At 48.9% G+C, this 17,076-nt stretch overlaps 9 protein-coding genes across 9 annotated transcripts; 4 read left to right on the top strand and 5 right to left on the bottom strand.

Annotated features, from left to right (window-relative positions):
- Positions 1–441: 441 nt before the first annotated feature.
- BZA70DRAFT_284203 (uncharacterized protein) lies at positions 442–847 on the bottom strand. The gene has a single exon (XM_064913570.1). The coding sequence runs from the start codon at positions 642–644 to the stop codon at positions 462–464; it is 183 nt and encodes a 60-aa protein (XP_064766283.1). The 5' UTR covers positions 645–847; the 3' UTR covers positions 442–461.
- Positions 848–896: 49 nt separating this feature from the next.
- Positions 897–1,460, bottom strand: BZA70DRAFT_284202 (uncharacterized protein). Its single transcript, XM_064913569.1, has one exon. It carries the CDS (start codon positions 1,294–1,296, stop codon positions 1,111–1,113), a length of 186 nt encoding a protein of 61 aa, XP_064766282.1. The 5' UTR covers positions 1,297–1,460; the 3' UTR covers positions 897–1,110.
- Positions 1,461–2,263: 803 nt separating this feature from the next.
- Positions 2,264–2,669, top strand: BZA70DRAFT_284199 (uncharacterized protein). Its single transcript, XM_064913568.1, has one exon. It carries the CDS (start codon positions 2,355–2,357, stop codon positions 2,583–2,585), a length of 231 nt encoding a protein of 76 aa, XP_064766281.1. The 5' UTR covers positions 2,264–2,354; the 3' UTR covers positions 2,586–2,669.
- A 1,012-nt stretch (positions 2,670–3,681) lies between these two features.
- Positions 3,682–5,793, bottom strand: BZA70DRAFT_85946 (major facilitator superfamily domain-containing protein). Its single transcript, XM_064915479.1, has 2 exons — positions 5,319–5,793; positions 3,682–5,258 (listed from the first exon to the last, which is right to left on the bottom strand). Exons 1-2 carry the CDS (start codon positions 5,416–5,418, stop codon positions 4,015–4,017), a joined length of 1,344 nt encoding a protein of 447 aa, XP_064766280.1. The 5' UTR covers positions 5,419–5,793; the 3' UTR covers positions 3,682–4,014.
- A 1,042-nt stretch (positions 5,794–6,835) lies between these two features.
- Positions 6,836–8,673, top strand: BZA70DRAFT_284192 (amidase signature domain-containing protein). Its single transcript, XM_064913567.1, has one exon. The coding sequence runs from the start codon at positions 6,983–6,985 to the stop codon at positions 8,615–8,617; it is 1,635 nt and encodes a 544-aa protein (XP_064766279.1). The 5' UTR covers positions 6,836–6,982; the 3' UTR covers positions 8,618–8,673.
- Positions 8,674–9,664: 991 nt separating this feature from the next.
- Positions 9,665–11,928, top strand: BZA70DRAFT_86014 (permease for cytosine/purines, uracil, thiamine, allantoin-domain-containing protein). Its single transcript, XM_064915480.1, has 2 exons — positions 9,665–11,073; positions 11,131–11,928. The coding sequence occupies exons 1-2, from the start codon at positions 10,007–10,009 to the stop codon at positions 11,771–11,773; spliced, it is 1,710 nt and encodes a 569-aa protein (XP_064766278.1). The 5' UTR covers positions 9,665–10,006; the 3' UTR covers positions 11,774–11,928.
- A 15-nt stretch (positions 11,929–11,943) lies between these two features.
- On the bottom strand, positions 11,944–12,927 carry BZA70DRAFT_284190 (P-loop containing nucleoside triphosphate hydrolase protein). Its single transcript, XM_064913566.1, has one exon. It carries the CDS (start codon positions 12,869–12,871, stop codon positions 11,975–11,977), a length of 897 nt encoding a protein of 298 aa, XP_064766277.1. The 5' UTR covers positions 12,872–12,927; the 3' UTR covers positions 11,944–11,974.
- A 41-nt stretch (positions 12,928–12,968) lies between these two features.
- On the bottom strand, positions 12,969–14,859 carry BZA70DRAFT_260743 (L-galactonate dehydratase). The gene is made up of 2 exons (XM_064910883.1): positions 13,683–14,859; positions 12,969–13,628 (listed from the first exon to the last, which is right to left on the bottom strand). The coding sequence occupies exons 1-2, from the start codon at positions 14,507–14,509 to the stop codon at positions 13,106–13,108; spliced, it is 1,350 nt and encodes a 449-aa protein (XP_064766276.1). The 5' UTR covers positions 14,510–14,859; the 3' UTR covers positions 12,969–13,105.
- Positions 14,860–16,813, top strand: BZA70DRAFT_284188 (general substrate transporter). The gene has a single exon (XM_064913565.1). The coding sequence runs from the start codon at positions 15,162–15,164 to the stop codon at positions 16,761–16,763; it is 1,602 nt and encodes a 533-aa protein (XP_064766275.1). The 5' UTR covers positions 14,860–15,161; the 3' UTR covers positions 16,764–16,813.
- Positions 16,814–17,076: the final 263 nt, after the last annotated feature.

The following is a 17,076-nucleotide window of genomic DNA, read 5'->3' as shown; positions in this document are numbered from 1 at the left end:
ACACAACCCTACACAAACCCTACACAAACCCTACACAAACCCTACACAAACCCTACACAAACCCTACACAAACCCTACACAAACCCTACACAAACCCTACACAAACCCTACACAAACCCTACACAAACCCTACACAAACCCTACACAAACCCTACACAAACCCTACACCCTGCTCTTTCTACCAGCTTAACCCTTACACTTACCCAAAGCGCTTGCTTCCAACGCCAAAAGCGCTTAAAAAAACACAAACGTGTACAAGTGAAAAGTACAAGTTTCAAGCCCAAGTACAAGTTAAAAGCACTAGTCTAAAGTACAAGTTAAAAGCACAGAAAACAAGTTAAAACTACACGAAACGAGTTAAAAGTACAAGTTTGAGACACAAAACAAAAACACAAGCTAAGAGCACAAGTTAAGAGCACAAGTTCAGAGCACAAGCTAAAAGCACAAGCTAAAAGCACAAGTTAAAAGCACAAAACACAAGTTAAAAGTACAAGTTTGAAGCACAGAATAATTAAAGCACCATTTAAGAGCACAAAGTACAGGCACCAGTTAAAAGCACAAGTTAAAAGTACAAAAAACAGGTTAAAAGTACAAGTTTGGAGTACAAGTTTGAAGTACAAGATAAAGGCACAAGTTAAACGCATAAAAAACAGATTAAAAGTACAGGTCTGAGGCACAAGTTAAAAGCGCAAGATAAAAGCATAAGTTAAGAGTACAAAGTACAAGCACAAGTTATAAGCACAAGTTGAAAGCGCACTAAAAACAAGTTAAAAGTACAAGCACAAGTTAAAAGCACAAAAAACAAGTTAAAAGTACAAGTTTGGAGTACAAGATAGAGACACAAGTTAAAAGCACAGGTTAAAAGTACAAAGAACAAGTTAAAAGTACAAAGAACAAGTTAAAAGTACAAGTTTAAAGAGTTAAAAGTACAAGTTTAAAGAGTTAAAACATAATTCCAAAGTACAAAGCAGAAGAACTTGTATGGTACAAAGTACAGTGTCAAATCCTCAATTATATATTAGAGTACAAAGTACAGGTGTACACTCAAACCCGGAGAGTACGCTTTAGAACCACCAGTTAGATGTAGTATTTAAGCATAGAAGGTAACCATTAAAGCCTTGTATGAACAGGTAGGGAAAGAGTAGAAGGAAAACTCATACAAAAGTTGAGAAAAACAAAGCTGACAAATATGTTAAAACGAAGGCTTAAACAAAGCCGAAACAAATTGAAAAAGAGGCCGATCAAGTATAAGAGTACAGCACGTGTGAAGACAAAAAAACAGAGTCGACAGAGCATTATTGGTTGTTTTACAAACCAATTTCCAAGACTTTTGGTAAAACATCAATTTAATTCTCTTAGGGTGTAAAGTGTGCTTACGTAAGGCCTGATGTAATTTACAATAATATTTGCGAAAATCAATTTAATTCTCTTAAGATCTCAGACACACAAACCCCTCGACTTTTAATATCACGTGATAACTTTTTGAATGGATGACTAACCAAAGTCAGACACACAAACCCCTCGACTTGTAATGGCACGTGATACATTTTTGAATGGATGACTAACCAAAGTCTGCTTACATGCCAAACCCGGGGGCTCGTAGAGGCACCCCATACAAAAAGCGCGACATACAACAAACCCGGCCAAAATCATGGCAAATCAATTCTAATTCAAAAAATAAAAACATTTGCCGTATAATCCAAGCTCAATAAACCCGCCATACTATTCAAAAATCTGCAGAAAGGGCTGGAAAGTGGAAATCCCGGATTCCCACTTGCGCCATGTGGGAATCGAAGGCAAGCGGCGCAATGTCTTAACCGCGAGTCCCATAGACACCAAGTGGGAATACCGGAGTTTCCGGCATTCCGACATGCTCTGATACTGTGTGTCCGCTTACATGCCAAACCCGGGGGCTCGTAGAGGCGCTTACATGCCAAACCCGGGGGCTCGTAGAGGCGCTTACAAGGCCAAAGCCAAACCCGGGGGCTCGTAGAGGCAGCCCATCCAAAACAGCGCTCTACGCTCAAGCGGCCCAAAATGATCGCAAATCGACTCTAATTCAAAAACTAAAATAATCTGCAAATAATAAGAGGTCGATAATACCGCTAGGCAGTCTAAAAATCTGCAGAAAGGGCTGGAAAGTGGAAATCCCCGGATTCCCACTTGCGCCATGTGGGAATCGAAGGCAAGCGGCGCAAACCTTAAGCGCGAGTCCCATAGAAAGCAAGTGGGAATACCGGATTTTCCGGCATTCCGACATGCTCTGATACTGTGTAGGACCCCCCCCTCCCACTTGCTACCCTCCGTCTAGATTATGTTCTGTATCCGTGGTCTTCTTCTTTGGGTATTTCTTGATGTGCGTCGCTTCTTTGGCTCAGAGTTTCTCTTCCTCGACGCTGACACTAACGCTACCCACCAGCACCACCCTTCCAAAACGTGCGTGTGATCTCTTCAACTTCTTACTGCGCTTACTACATGGTACTCAGCAATGCCCTTTGAGCACGATACCTTACCGCTACATTTGCGCGTCCTTGACCCCCTCCGCTTTCGTCACTTGCTATCTGCCCGTGCACTCACGTGTGTAGTGCCTGTCTTCAGGTTTTTCTGTCTGAGTTTGTGCTCCTCCATAATTCCTTCTTAATCTGTCCATGAATGCGTACTGACTGAGAGATTTGAAAACTCGCGCTGATCGGCGCTCGATCTCGCCGGCCCGCGAATTCTTCAGAATCACTTGATCTTGAATTAGTAGTTCTGCTCTGCTTGCAGTCGGAAGTCGATCTTGCAGTCATTCGTCTATTCACCATCATCATGGCGATTCTATATAGGCACGACTCTTGTCTGTTAGTTTAGTTTCTTCTTTGTGCTTCGTCTTTCTTCACTTGTTTGTCGCGCCTTTGTTCTTTTTCTTGTCATCTGTTCTTCCACCTACCCAACGCTGGCCCTGTTCTGCTCTGTTGCGAGTTATAAGTCGCGCCTTTCTTGTTATATATATATGATTTCTGCCCTTACTCTTACCGAGTGCGTTGACACTTTCTCTCCTTACTTTCGGTCCTACTCCCGCGCTTCCAAGCCTGTCAAACTCCTCCTCTTCATGCTTCCTCGCTTTTGTTCGGTCAAGTTTCTTAGACGTGTCAGGCGCGTCTAACTTTACGCTCCTCAACCGAGTCTCAGCCGAGTCTTTCACTAACTACTACTAAGTTCCCGGACTTTACTTTAGATAAACTCTCTTTAGATAAACTGTCATTCCCACCTGCTGAGTCCAGATTTCTATGGGCACTACACAAACCGCTACACAAAGCCAGTCTCCGAGAGTGTGTCAAGCCCGTCAATAAACGTTCTGTTTCTTGACCTCCACACTCCTCCTCCTCCTCACCTCACCTCACGCCGCACCTCCTCTTCAGCTCACCTCACGCTCCATCGACGTCGACGCTGAATTGGCCTCCTTGCCTACTCCTCCTCTTACCCTCTTCGTTTCTACACTCCTCCTCCTTCATGCCGGGGGGAGTAGCAAAAGCCGCTGCGCAGTTATGCAATTCTAGTGAGGGCCAAGTGTGCTCCAACAGTGTACTAATCGATAATACAACGTATTGCGACTATCAAGATTCTGAAAGTCAAGGATAGAATGCCGCTGCGCAATGACTTGGGCGGTAGAATACTGTCATTCATATTTTACAAGGACAGCTAAATATCCGACCACACTTGGAGCGGCTCCGTTAGTTGGCCACAAAAAAGGTAAAGTTGTCACGAGACAACAGTCTCGACGTCCATCTTTACAGAAGCTAAGAGCATTTACAATCAATAACCATACTGATAGCAGACGCTTTTGATACCCTCAGAAATAGGATTAGTTCGAAGTCTTCAACTTGCAAGACAGGCATTCTATTGTATAGACGGGACTGGTGAAGCAGTGTTTATAATTATTAGGGTTTTAAATGCATTTATTTTGTCGCTAAATCCGCTTTAACATCAATTTCACTCTAGCAATGACTATAATTATTCGTATTCGCTGTCTTTTCACATTAATGCTCGCCAGTTATCTTTTTTATACACTGCCTTTGATACAAATGCCAAGCCCGCAGCGACCAAGACTAGAACCCCGGAAAATATAGCCATTGCATAATATTTAGTTCGATCATCGCCAAGGAGAGCCCCAGATATTGGAGAACCGGTTAGAGCCGCCACTGATGCAATTACCGAGCATATACCGAAGCGTGCTCCGATAGACTGGACTGGTGAAATCTCGGCAATCATGGCCATCCAAATTGCAGTAGTGGGACCAGCTGCAAAACCGTAAACAGCACCGTAGGCAATGACCTGAGCTTTGGTATGCGCGGGAATCCAAAGTGAAAGGGTGAATATGCCAGCAAGAAAGGATCCAGCTATGAAAACATTAAAGCGTCCAACCTTGTCGGCAAATATTGAAGGTAATATGCGACCCAGGGTAGTAGCGCCCATTTGGATGGAAGGAAGATACCCCGCCATATCTTCGGAAAAGGCCGCTCTATCGCGAGCAAAACTGGGCAGATAGTTGAGAGGGACATACGCCCCGAGGTATACACAGAATACAGCTGCTGTGAGAAATGAAAATGAAGGAGAAGATAGAGGAGTGATGTACGTCCGGCGAAACCAAGAGGGCTGCTTTTCGTCATATGTTGATGAAGACTGCTCTATTAATTCTTCAGACTTGCGACCGCGTCCCCTTGGGCGGATGCGCGAACTCACACAAACGCAGGCAATAAGACCCAGACCCAAATTCAAGAAGCCAAGTGACCTTGCTGCCCATCCAAAGCCCGCACGATTGTTCACGGAATGAAAGATCAAAGGCATGATCGTGCCACCGAGAGCAGCGCCAGAGGTCACGATACCCAAGGCTGTGCCACGCTTTTTCACAAACCATGTCGACACTGATGCAATGCAAGTAGTGAAAACTAGCGACGAGCCCAAGCTCGTACATACGCCTTGCGCGAGAATAAACTGGTAGTATTCTTTGCTGACCGACGTTGTCATCACTCCGAGAATCATCAAAAGCACGCCAGGTAATATCAATGGCTTGGATCCAAATTTGTCGAATAGAGGGCCAACGACGATTGCACCAGCAGTCAACACAAACGTTTGGAGAGAGGTTATCCATGAGATTGTCGACGGTGAATATGAGGCCAGCTGATTGACTTCATAGTATTGTTGAAAGACACCCATGATATTGGTGTAGCCAAACGATCCCATCACCCCGCAAAACGATCCAAATACACACAGCCATGCTACAGATAGAGAAGTTAGTTAATAGTTCCTCGTTTGCGATAAGTTTGTCTAGAGCTTACCTCGAAGTCCTTGGTCAGGAGGACATTTCTCATGTGGAAGAAGTTGTGGAGAGTCCTCGACTTCTAGCTCAGACCTTGGAGCTTGTGGAGTAAGAGCCATGCTCTTGATCTCGGGTAAACGAAAGAAAACAGCGCACTGGGTTTGGTCGATATGATTATATTAGCGCACCTGGCGTGCGACTGTGCAGAGGAGATTGAGATAAGAAAGAATTCTTAGTAGCATGCAGAAATTGAGAATCAGCGGTGAATCAAGGCCGAGCATTGATCCTTTTCGTTCGAGTGGAGGCTTTGAAGACAGAATCAGTTTTCAGAGCAAGTGAGTCATTGAGAAAAAGAAGCATCGCAATCTCAGAAATTTGTCATCTCCGTTAGATTGTTTGGATAAGAACTATTGTAAACCTCATCTGGCATAACTGTGTAGGGTTTGGCTGTGTTGTGCGCTGGGATGACATTAGATGACGCCTCAGAGCAGCAGGTCACGGTCATCGAAGACAAGGACAAGTCTAGTGATCTGGAACTTGCAGTTTGGCTGAGTTAACGCTAGCTAATGCTTGTAAGGGCGCATGACAAAGGAGCTGAACTGTTTTTGATATGCACTAATGTCGATATCGATAGCTCTTTTTCAACGGATACAGACAGCGCCGAGCTACAGCGCTGGTGTTACCCTACTACTACCTACCTACAGCGATACAGCCCACTATTCAGTCTGCCACAATCATGTCTACCTATGCCTTGGCTCCATTCGTGATTAGATACTCACTCAGAGAAGCATCCACTCTTTTCGAGTAGCGACCAACGCCAATATTGCATCTTCTCACGTGCTTTTGGGTGCATCAGCTCCATTGGCTAGGATCTGGCCGGATCCAAGTCTTCACATTACGCACGGTCGGCTTCTTCTCTAAGGACTCGGGTAGAGAGCCGCGTCCACTCAACCTGAAAAGAGTCCACTACGATGCTTTGTAGTTCGGAGGGATATTGTCACCTTTGACACTAGTTTTATATAACCAATAAGCATATTAACTGATTTAGAACGGGAAGCGGGCCGAGAGGATCATGCAAAGGTGTAGAGACGGCGGCTAGGACCCGGGTGAGATACTGACGGGCCCCCGTTTTGGGAGAAATCATCCTGGGGATGAGCACGAGCCGCATGCTGCTCGGTCAAGATCCGGGCTGTAGAAAACGCCCAGTAAACGCCGATGTGAACTAGTTAACTGGTGATATGAATTAAGTGGAGAACATAGTCGCTGATATCTCAATTGAGTAAAGGCTACGTGGTGCTCATAGCGGATGAGCATCGGAAGTCAAAGCCGTGCTACTGAATCCCAGCTGCTGAGAAGAGGCGCCTGAGGCGTAAAACTATGGCCAAGAGGCGCTGGGTTTGCGGTCAGTGGCAGTTCTGAGTCAACCGAATAACGCAAACCGGGAGTCTGTAAACAAACGAATAACGGGCCTTCGGGGGGCGCGGGCGAGAAATGAGAAGGCAGAAGACTTTGGCAGAGTTGACGGGTCGTGCGATAAGCTACTACGAGTCAGCCAAACCTTAAACCCTCATTATCTTTCTGAGCTCGCCCAATCATCTAAAGCCAACCCAGTGCCCTGTTCTCTCTTGGTTATTGCCTCTCGTCGACTTCAATTCACCAAACAGTCAAACATCAGACGGAAAGATGTCAGAACCCGCATACAAAGCCATCTCTGCTGCCAAGAAGCAGTCACTCATTGACGCGATCCCCGCCGAATGGCGTGTTCCTATCCCTGAGGACCAGGACAACCTGACCAAGTTTGCCGAGACCGCTGGAGTTCTTACGCCGAAGGAAGTCGAGATCACGAGCAACTACGATGCCGTTGGACTGCTGGATAAGGTCCATGCCGGGGAGTACACCGCTCTGGAAGTGACGATCGCGTTCTGCAAGCGTGCTGCTCTGGCTCATCTGGCTATCAACTGCTGCACTGAGATCTTTTTCGAGCGTGCTTACGAGGTTGCCAAAAAACAGGACGCTTATTTCGCCGAGCACGGAAAGCCCGTTGGACCCCTTCATGGCCTTCCCGTTTCGATCAAGGACTCCTATAACCTCAAGGGTATCGACTCTGCGATCGGAATGGCCGCCTGGGTGGGAAAGCCTGAACCCGAGTCATCCGCGATTGTTGAGGCTCTGGAAGCAGCCGGTGCCATCATGTACGTCAAGACCACCGTTCCCCAGAGTATGATGGTTCTTGATACCGAGAACAATCTGACTGGTGCATGCCGCAACCCTTACTCAAAGTACATTACTGCCGCCGGATCATCGGGTGGTGCTGGTGCCATTGTCGCATTCCGTGGATCGCTGATCGGTATGGCCACTGACATCGGTGGCTCTATCCGCGTGCCTGCCTACGCCAACGGTTGTTTCGGGATCAAGCCGTCTTCCGGCCGGAATCCGTACCACAACATCAAGGGATACTGGCCCGACGGTGAGGACGTTACTGGTGTCCTCTGTGTCGATGGCCCGATTACAACTAGTGCGCGTGATCTTGAGCTCATTTTGAAGTCAATTGCTATTCAAGAGCCTTGGCTTGTTGACCCTTCGTGCGCTCGTCTTCCGTGGGTTGACCCCGAGCCGCTTGATCGCCCTCTGAGAATTGGTGTCATCAACAGTGTCAAGACATACGAGCCCATCACCTCAATCTTCAAGGACTTTCAGAGCAAGGTTGCTGCTGCAGGACATGAGCTGGTTGAGATTGATCTCCACAAAGTTACCGAGCTGGCTGATATTGCTACTCGGTTCTTCAAGGCTGATGGTGGTATCTTCCTGCAGAAGGTTTGCGACGAGACTGGAGAGCCCTTGACCAACGCTGTGCTTAACGGCGGTCTCTACCCTTGCGAGCCGATTGATCTCAACCAGTTCTGGGCTTTGAGTCATCAGCGTGCGGCGAGACAGCGAGAGTGGTTGAGGTACTGGCTTGACACTGCCTCCAAGACTAAGGACGGTGAGCCGGTGGACTTCATTCTTCTTCCGGCCCAGCCTCAGCTCCCTCGTCCGAAGGAGCCTATGGCCAGCGACACTGTCATCCTCGCCTGGAATACGCTAGACTACCCTGCTGCTATCTTCAATGCTGAGACGATTGATTTGAAGAAGAAGGAGTACAAGTTTGAGTTCCCGACACCGTCGCCGACGAATGAGGTCGAGGTTGCTTATGATAAGCTGTTCCCCGAGGATCGGTCCAAGGCTTACGATGGCTTCCCGGTTGGTCTGCAGTTGGTTGGAAAGAAGCAGGATGAGCCTAAGCTGTTACAGGCTGTCAAGCTGCTGTCAGATTTGTAAATGACGAGAGTAAAATTTGATAGAGATGTTTAATGAAACGAATCGATATTACAGTATTCAGTAGCGTAGTTCCCGGGGTTCATCTTCGTCGAAGCTCGGTTGTGTATTTAGAGTTGCGTAGGGGTAGCACATAATTTTCTCGGGCTTAAGCGATGGAAAGCGTAAAAACGGATTTATTACCACTTGTATTGCACGGTTGGGTTTGAAGACAAAAGCAAAGAAGAACACGCCGTTGTTTTGTTTGATCGTCCGATGAAAGACATGCCCAGGGCGACTCATTGTGGCCTACGTCAGCTCTTTGTGTCAATGAAAGAATATCTCAGCGCAAACACGCTGCCTCGTGCTCTGCGCCCGACTTCTGGAAATGCAATGGAACATCCGTCGCAAGGCGCAAAGCCCAGACGTGGAGCCCAAACCAAACAACGAGTAACGGGTGTCTGTGTGGAAGACAAGCACGCAGCCGCGCGAGACTAAGCCGAATAAGAACTGAGGCCGACGGGTAGACGCACTTTCGGGGTGCCTCTTTGGGAATAAGGTTTACTGTAATCTCCTGCTGTAGATAAGAAACCTCGAGCGTTGGAGTCTGGAGCAAGGTCTTTGACCGCAAACTCAGACGACAGCTCGTGGTTTCTGTTTGTTATTAAAAGTGGGTCGTTGTCTGGCCAATCCCGCGGGACTATCAAACCAACGGCGAGCGTGTGTTTGCAGTGCAGAGGAGGAGGGAGCTCGCACGGACAGTCGTTTCGGAGATCATATCCCAACGCCAAAAACGCCACGGCGGTGAACCTCCCCTGCCTTTAGCCGTCGACTTGGCGAGTGGGAGCCGCAAACGACGTTATTCGGAAGCGGCAGCCCGCATTCGGATGCTTCGTTCGTCCTGAGACTGATTAGCGGGTGACCATCAACAGCTACTAAGGCTCAGTCGCGGCGGCAGAGGGATGTGATATGCCCGATAGCTGCCCCAGGCTTTCCTGTATCAGCGCGCCGCACGGTTGGCCACCATTGTATGATTATAATGGCGATAGTAGTACTCCCAGCTCGTCCGTCGGCGTTCGCCTACGGCCTGCTGCCGGCCCCCTCTGATTGCAGAATCCGAGCAGAAGACTAATTTCTTGCTTTCGCTGACTTCTGGAATCGTCAGAACTGTATTTGGCTCTTATGAAGAAGGCCCGATAAGAGTTTGGACCCTTCTTCCCCTATCAGGAGCTTCAAGCTTTCGTGTGCCGCAACCAGAAACCTAACTGGGAAGACGTGTATTGCCTGACTGACTGATATGTCAAACGTCAGATTTCAGATAGCCCATTTTGGGCCGGTCATATAAACACCAGCCCTCGTCGCTACTCCTCCTTCTCCAGCTACCTACATCGCCACCCCACCGCTTTCCGCAACATGTCTATCCGTCGGCGCCTCACCAGCCACCTCTCGGACTTCAAGTCTGATGTCAAGGCAAAGGCTACCTCTCGCTCTGCCTGGATTCTCCCCAAAGAATCAAACTCGTTCGCACCTGAGGACACCTGGACCAACAAAGACAACGACGTCACCCCCCCTTCGCGTCGAACCTGGACCTCGTGGACCATTCTCGGTTTCTGGTTTTCGGATGCGTTGAACATGCAGGGATGGGAGAACCCGTCCTCCATCATCGCTATCGGTTTGACCTGGCGTGAGGCCATTCTCTGCAACTGCATGGGTATGGTCATCGTTGCTATTCCCCTCGTTCTCAATGGTGCGATTGGCTCTGCTCTCCATGTCCCGTATCCTGTTGCTGCGCGGTCCGGCTTTGGCTTCCACTTTGCCAAATTCGCTGTCGTCGTCAGAATGGTTACCGCGCTCTTCTGGCATTCAATTCAGACCTACTCTGGATCGTTTGCCTTGACCAACTGCATCTCTGCCATCTGGCCTTCCTACCTGACCATCCCGAACCACATTCCGGAGAACATCGGTGTGACCTCCCAGCAGCTCGCGTCGCATACTCTGTTTTGGTTCATTCAGTTGCCTATCCTGCTTATCCCCCCTCACAAACTAAAGTGGTTTTTTGCCTTCAAGACTGTCGTCGTTATGGCGTCCTGTATCGGCGTCGCGGCCGGAATGACCCACCTTGCCAAGTCGCATGGTGACATGTGGGATCAGAAAGCTACTATTCATGGATCAGAGAAATCATGGAAGATCCTGTCCTGCATGATGTCCTCGGCAGGTGGCTGGGCTACCATGGCTACCAACATTCCCGATTTCACTCGCTATATGCGCGGCGGAAAGGGCCAGTACTGGCAGGGTCTGTTTTTGCCTGTGATCTCCACTTTTGTTGGTATCATGGCTATCATCTCGACCTCTTGCGCTGGCGTTGTCTATGGAGAGTACATCTGGGATCCGACTTCCCTTGCTGCAAAGTGGAACAGCCCTGCTGGTCGAGCTGCAAAGTTCTTTGTCGGATTCTCGTGGGTCGTTGGCCAGATCGGAACGTAAGTACCTCCACTTCTATAATTGTTTTTGTCAGGTCTAACCGTTGTTCTTCTTAGTAACCTTTCGGCGAACGTGATTACTGCAGCAAACGATATGACGTCTTTGTTCCCCAAGTATATCAATATCCGTCGCGGTGCTCTCCTTGCTACCATCATCGGAGGTTGGGTTATGCAGCCCTGGAAGATTGAGAACTCGGCGTCCCAGCTGTTGACGTTCATGTCTGGCCTCGCAGTCTTCCTTGCACCGGTTGCCGCCATTCTCGCCGCGGACTGGTGGATCGTCAAGCGTAAGCATGTCGACGTACCTGCACTCTACAATCCTCATGGACGGTATCAGTACTGGCACGGAATCAACTGGCGGGCTGTTGTTACTTTCGTCATTTCTTTGACCCCCAATCTTCCCGGTCTGGCAAACAGCGTTACACCCTCGCTTGGCCTGTCAGGAGGTATCGTTCACGTCTGGGACATCAACTATCTTTATGGATTCTGGGTTGCGGTCTTTGTTTATAGCTCCCTTTCATTGTTGTTCCCTGAACCGGAGACATTGATACCCGAGACGGTCTCCGGCGACTCGCTCTGGAAAGACGAGAGCGAGGACGTTATAGAGGCATACAATCCTGCGACCGATACATACGAGGAGGCTAGCTCTACTGAGAAGATTCCTGTGTATGCAGAGAAGGAGGAGCCTAAAGCGTTTTAGATTGCTGATTGACTCCTGATTTTTGCTATTTTTAAGATCCTCGCCTGAATGTCTGTTTTAGTTTGTGTTTATAATGTGATACATGCTGAGTAAATGCATGACACATAATATTGTTTAGCTTATTTGCTGACAAGGAAACAATAATAATAGATTTAATTATTAATATATTACAATGGTGAAAAAATTTGCGCCTTTCTCGGTCTAGATCCGATGTTTATCCTTCGTGCTGTCGATGACTTGCTGTGCAATTTTCTCAAATATCGGGCAGAGGTTGCTGTCGCTGTACTTCTCCACTAGTCCGTAATTCGCTATTGAGTCGTCGATTGTTTTGTTCAGCTCGTTCTCGTCGGCACTGTTGACCGCCTTTGTGACAAATTTGTTCTGTTCCTCAATCATGAGAACGAACTGGGGATCGATAGGCACAGACCCCAAGAACGGTATGCTGAACTGTGCAGCAAGCTGTTCACCTCCGCCTTTTGAGAATATATTTGAGCATTCAGCGCAGTGCGGACATATAAACCCGCTCATATTTTCGACGACTCCCAAAACTTCAAATCCAACCTTCTTGCAGAAATTCAGCTCCTTCCGCACATCAGCCGTCGCAACTCCCTGCGGTGTCGTGACTAGAACCGCGCCGTCCGGTTGAGCGTCTCGGAGCTGTTCGGCGATAGCGATATGCTCATCAGATGTTCCTGGTGGTGTATCTATCAGCAGATAATCAAGAGGACCCCAGACGACGTCGTTGACAAACTGTCTGATCATGGCGCTCTTCTTTGGACCTCGCCACACCACGCTGTCGCCGCGGTCCTTTAGTAGGAACCCGATGCTCATAACACATAGCTTTTTGGTTGAATCGGTATATACTGGCACCCATCCCTTTGATGATTGATGGATCTTCCTAGCCTCGAGCCCAAACATGCGCGGAAGCGAAGGCCCAGTAAGATCAACGTCGAGTACTCCAACCGAGAAGCCCTGGCGCACCAGTGACAATGCGAGTTGGGTGGTCACCGAGCTTTTGCCGACACCGCCTTTGCCGGAAAGTACCAAGACGACATGTTTGACCTCGTTCAGAGATGCAGGAGCTGTACTGGTGCTCATCTGTTCGTGAGTATAGCTGTCGATAATATAATAGACGGGGAAAACAAAAGTTTTGGGAGCTTCTGTGTGGATTACAAATTCAAAGATAGGAATTTGCGTGGGAGTATAATACCCTTACCCAAAGAGCTACATGATTTTCTTCACTGCGGCTTACTAAAAACCAAACTCTCCTCCTCGAAGCAGACAACGCATGTATTGTTTTTCTTTGATAATCTATCACAATGCATTGCCGATTTACTTGTAGTTCATCTTCACAATATCAGCAGCTTCTGCACTCTTCCAGAACGAGCCGTTGGGATACTCATACGTATCCCACGCAGACGGCTTCATTTCGACCGAGTACCCTGCCTTCTCCGGAGTTACAAAGAAACCGTTCTTCACTTTGGTAGGGGTGAAGAATTGATCGTGGAGAGTATCGATATACTCGAGCAGACTTTTCTTTCCAGAAACAACAACATAGTCGATAGTGGAAAGGTGCTGGGTATATTCTGGGAGGCCGACGCCGCCGGAATGCGGTACCACCGGAACGTCAAATTTCTTTGCAAGCAAAAGAACGGCGAGAACCTCGTTGACGCCACCTAGCCGGCACGAGTCGATCTGGCAAATATCGATGGCACCCAGCTGTAGGAATTGCTTGAACATTACGCGATTGTGGCACATTTCGCCGGTGGCAACTTTGATCCCGTAGGGTTTAAGAGCCTCTTTGATGGTGCGATGGCCCACGATGTCATCCGGCGAAGTGGGCTCTTCGATGAACCTGGATATAAAGTGTTAGATATTGCGTACTGATAAGATAAAGCGTGGAACCTACCAAGGCTTGTACTCTGCGAGCTGTTTCATATAGTCGATTGCCTCGGGAACAGACCAGACTTGATTTGCGTCCACCATCAAGACGTTTCCTTCATCATATCCAAGCACTTCACGAGCAATTCTTAGGCGTCTAGAATCCTCCGCCACGCTTCCGCCAACTTTAAGCTTGAAATGCTTGTAGCCTTCTTTCTTGGTTTCATTAAGCAAAGCTTTCATCTTTTCGTCTCCGTATCCTAGCCATCCCGCAGAAGTTGTGTATGCCTGAACCGCTTGATCGTTGAATGCGTCTTTTAGTCTCTCTTCCTTTCCGGGAAGTGACTCTTTCAGCAGCTTGATGGCTTGCTCGGGCGTGAGTGCATCGGTGATGTAGCGGAAGTCAATGCAGCGGACGTATTCCTCGGGAGTGAAATCGGCCACAATCTTCCAGACAGGCTTATCCAGTACTCTGGCCCATAAATCCCATAGAGCATTGACAACCGATCCTAGAGCAAGGTGAATGACTCCCTTTTCGGGGCCAATCCAGCGCAGCTGTGAATCGCCGACCAAATAGCGCCATGTCTTTCCCATATCGGAGGTGAGCTCGTCCAGAGACTTGCCGACGAGACGATTGGCAACGTTCTTCACTGCAAGACAGACTATATCGTTACCTCGTCCGATAGTGAAGGTCATGCCGTGGCCGCAGAAGTCGGTGTTTGTATTGAGGATCACGTAGGCGGAGGAGTAGTCGCCATTGTCGTTCATAGCATCGGAGCCAGTCTTGTCGAGGGAGGTGGGGAACCGAACGTCCTTGACGTCAAATCCGGTGATGGTGACGGTTTGGGAAACCATGGTGAAAGACGGGCTTGGTCTGGTGAGGAGGGCAACATCGAGAGGAGGATGAGGAGGGGCTTTTAACTGCGCGGGGATGAGCGGGAACCCCCGCCGCGCGGGAGGGCGGATAGTTTTCCGGACAGGAGCCGCATCGGTTAAAGAAGGAAGAAGCCTGCGATTTGTGAGGCAAATGAATAATTGAGAGGTTGATGAGTAGATCTCAGTGAATGACTTGAATATTTTAATTATAACAATAATTGTTCACAGCTTCTTTTCCAATCTCTAGAGCACTGGGGGGAACAAACTGGAAAACAATCAGCGGTGTAGGGTTTTTCCGGTTGGCTGCCCCCACGCCCTGCTGCTAGCAGAACAGTTCAAAGTTTTGGGTTTCCCCGCAAAGAAAGGCAATCGCCGGTTTGCTGGTGTTCTGCCCCGCCATTGTCTTCTCGTGTCTGTCTCAGGCCGGTGGACCGTTGTGCTGCGGGGAAGAATCAGACAATAGAACGCGGCCGTCTGACTGCTGATTAGGGACCACTACAGATCATGATCGCCAATACGCAGCTTCTTTTATTTATCTGCTCGCCAGATATATAAAGATAGACATGCCGGTCTCATCTCCCCTCCTGCCTTTGTGCTGCCACCTTTGCTTGAGCTGAGTGCCTCTGCTACAATGGTCTTCAAATTTCAGAAGCCGTCTAAGACCCGTGTCTACAACTGGTATGTGTCGCTGGTTGCGGCGTGTGCTATGGTTCTCTATGGCTACGACGCCTCCGTCTTCAACGCCGTGCAAGGCTCTACCAACTGGAACAACTACTACGGGAACCCCAACAGCAGTGTCATTGGCTCTGTTACCACTGCCTACACCGTTGGAGGTATCGTCTCTGGCTTTTTCTTCAGTGCGCCGATCTCAGACTACTTCGGTCGCCGCATGTCTATCGCAGTCGGCGCCGTTATCGTTATTGCTAGCACATTCGTGCAAGCCTTCAGTCCCAGTGGCTCCATCGGAGGGTTTATCGCCGGCCGGTTCTTTGTCGGTGTCGGTCAGGGTATCGCGCTTCCCGCTGGACCAGTCTACATCGGCGAGATGGCACCGGCTGATATTCGTGGAATGATCATGTCATTCTGGCAACTCTTCTACAGTGTCGGTTCGTTCATTGCCTTCTGGATCAATTACTCGTGCACCAAGCGCGTGGCCTCGTTGGGTAATTGGGATTGGCGTATGGTTGTCATCTTTCAGATCCTGGTACCGCTGATGATCTGCGCTGCTATTCCGTTCTGTCCCGAGACCCCTCGTTGGTACGTCCAGAAGGGCCGTTACGAGGACGCCCGTCGGTCTCTCAGACGGGTGCGGGAGACGGAGGAAGAAGTTGACAACGAGATGGCCGAGATTACAATGGCCATTGAGTATGAGCACGAGGCTCTCCGAGGCAGCTACTGGCCCTTGTGGAAGGACCGTTCGCTGCGCAAACGTCTGTTGCTTGCGTTCGTTATCAATTGCGGACAGCAGATGACCGGACAAGGATCTCTCAACAACTACTCGACGATTATCTACAAAAAAGTGTTTACAGACAACTCCACCATCCAGCTCATCAATGCTCTTAATGGTACTTTTGGAATTCTGTTTACATTGAACGCGACCTGGACCGTTGATCGATTTGGCCGCAAGCCTGTCCTCTTTGTCGGTGCTATCGGAATGGCGATCTCAATGATCATTGTTGCGACTGTCGAGACCCAGACTCCCGATCTTCCGGGAGACACAAAGAGTCAGCCGGTTGGAATTGCGACGGTCTTTTTGTTATTCCTGTTCACTTTGTTTTACAAACCCAGTTGGGGTGCTGTTACGTGGATTTGGACCTCCGAGGTCTTCAGTATGAACGTCCGTGCCCAGGCTGTCGGTATGGCTTCGCAGATGCAGAACGTTGCCAACGCAATCTTGCAGCAGATTTTCCCGCTTATTCTTGAGAAAATCAAGTTCTACACGTTCTACATGTTTGCCGGAATCAACATTATTCTCGCAGTGTTTGTGTACTTCTGGCTACCAGAGACCAGGGGCGTGAGGCTCGAGGAGATGGACACCTTGTTCGGAGGCGAGAGTCATGCTCAGCGGGGAGCGGATCTGATTCTGCGAGAGAAAGGAGATCTGGCAGAGCAGATTGAGCACGCGCCTGACGGTGACCGGGAGTTGACGGCCGAGGAACAGCTGGCTGCTGAGAAGATTGCGATGCAGGTCGTTTTGGAGAGTCGACGTGCAAAGGAAGGCGATTCTGTTTAGTGCTGGTTGTATTGTTATGTCTTCATTTAATACTAAGTTAGCTCAAGTAGTTATTGTCTCTCCGTAATATCACAATGAGTGGGTAGTGAGTAGAGATGATCTCACAGACCCTGAACAGTACGATCACGGTAGCCTCGGTAAAAGCCAAGTGGGCCAGAGCCCAGTCACCTGCTCCACAGTCGGCTGCACCCAGGGTCTGGATTCCCGCTCTTCCGCGCACAATACTGCGGGGGCGGGCGATCCAGTTACTTCCTAACTTTTATGCAAACAAAGAACCTCGTTAAACGCTAGCGAGCTGGGCGGGGGCGCGTAG

This window comes from Myxozyma melibiosi (genome assembly GCF_037950935.1).
Source record: "Myxozyma melibiosi strain Phaff 52-87 chromosome Unknown BZA70scaffold_13, whole genome shotgun sequence".
Taxonomy (NCBI): domain Eukaryota; kingdom Fungi; phylum Ascomycota; class Lipomycetes; order Lipomycetales; family Lipomycetaceae; genus Myxozyma; species Myxozyma melibiosi.
The sequence above is the reverse complement of the archived record's forward strand: the minus strand, read 5'-3'. Positions and strand labels throughout refer to the sequence as shown.

Excerpts from the sequence above, each read along its gene's own strand:
- BZA70DRAFT_284203 (XM_064913570.1), bottom strand. The coding sequence starts at position 644 with ATGCGTTTAACTTGTGCCTTTATCTTGTACTTCAAACTTGTACTCCAA.
- BZA70DRAFT_284202 (XM_064913569.1), bottom strand. The coding sequence starts at position 1,296 with ATGCTCTGTCGACTCTGTTTTTTTGTCTTCACACGTGCTGTACTCTTA.
- BZA70DRAFT_284199 (XM_064913568.1), top strand. The coding sequence starts at position 2,355 with ATGTGCGTCGCTTCTTTGGCTCAGAGTTTCTCTTCCTCGACGCTGACA.
- BZA70DRAFT_85946 (XM_064915479.1), bottom strand. The coding sequence starts at position 5,418 with ATGGCTCTTACTCCACAAGCTCCAAGGTCTGAGCTAGAAGTCGAGGAC. Across the intron at positions 5,259-5,318 it reads TCCTGACCAAGGACTTCGAG|CATGGCTGTGTGTATTTGGA; the intron begins GTAAGCTCTAGA and ends CTCTATCTGTAG.
- BZA70DRAFT_284192 (XM_064913567.1), top strand. The coding sequence starts at position 6,983 with ATGTCAGAACCCGCATACAAAGCCATCTCTGCTGCCAAGAAGCAGTCA.
- BZA70DRAFT_86014 (XM_064915480.1), top strand. The coding sequence starts at position 10,007 with ATGTCTATCCGTCGGCGCCTCACCAGCCACCTCTCGGACTTCAAGTCT. Across the intron at positions 11,074-11,130 it reads GTCGTTGGCCAGATCGGAAC|TAACCTTTCGGCGAACGTGA; the intron begins GTAAGTACCTCC and ends TGTTCTTCTTAG.
- BZA70DRAFT_284190 (XM_064913566.1), bottom strand. The coding sequence starts at position 12,871 with ATGAGCACCAGTACAGCTCCTGCATCTCTGAACGAGGTCAAACATGTC.
- BZA70DRAFT_260743 (XM_064910883.1), bottom strand. The coding sequence starts at position 14,509 with ATGGTTTCCCAAACCGTCACCATCACCGGATTTGACGTCAAGGACGTT. Across the intron at positions 13,629-13,682 it reads CTCGCAGAGTACAAGCCTTG|GTTCATCGAAGAGCCCACTT; the intron begins GTAGGTTCCACG and ends CTTTATATCCAG.
- BZA70DRAFT_284188 (XM_064913565.1), top strand. The coding sequence starts at position 15,162 with ATGGTCTTCAAATTTCAGAAGCCGTCTAAGACCCGTGTCTACAACTGG.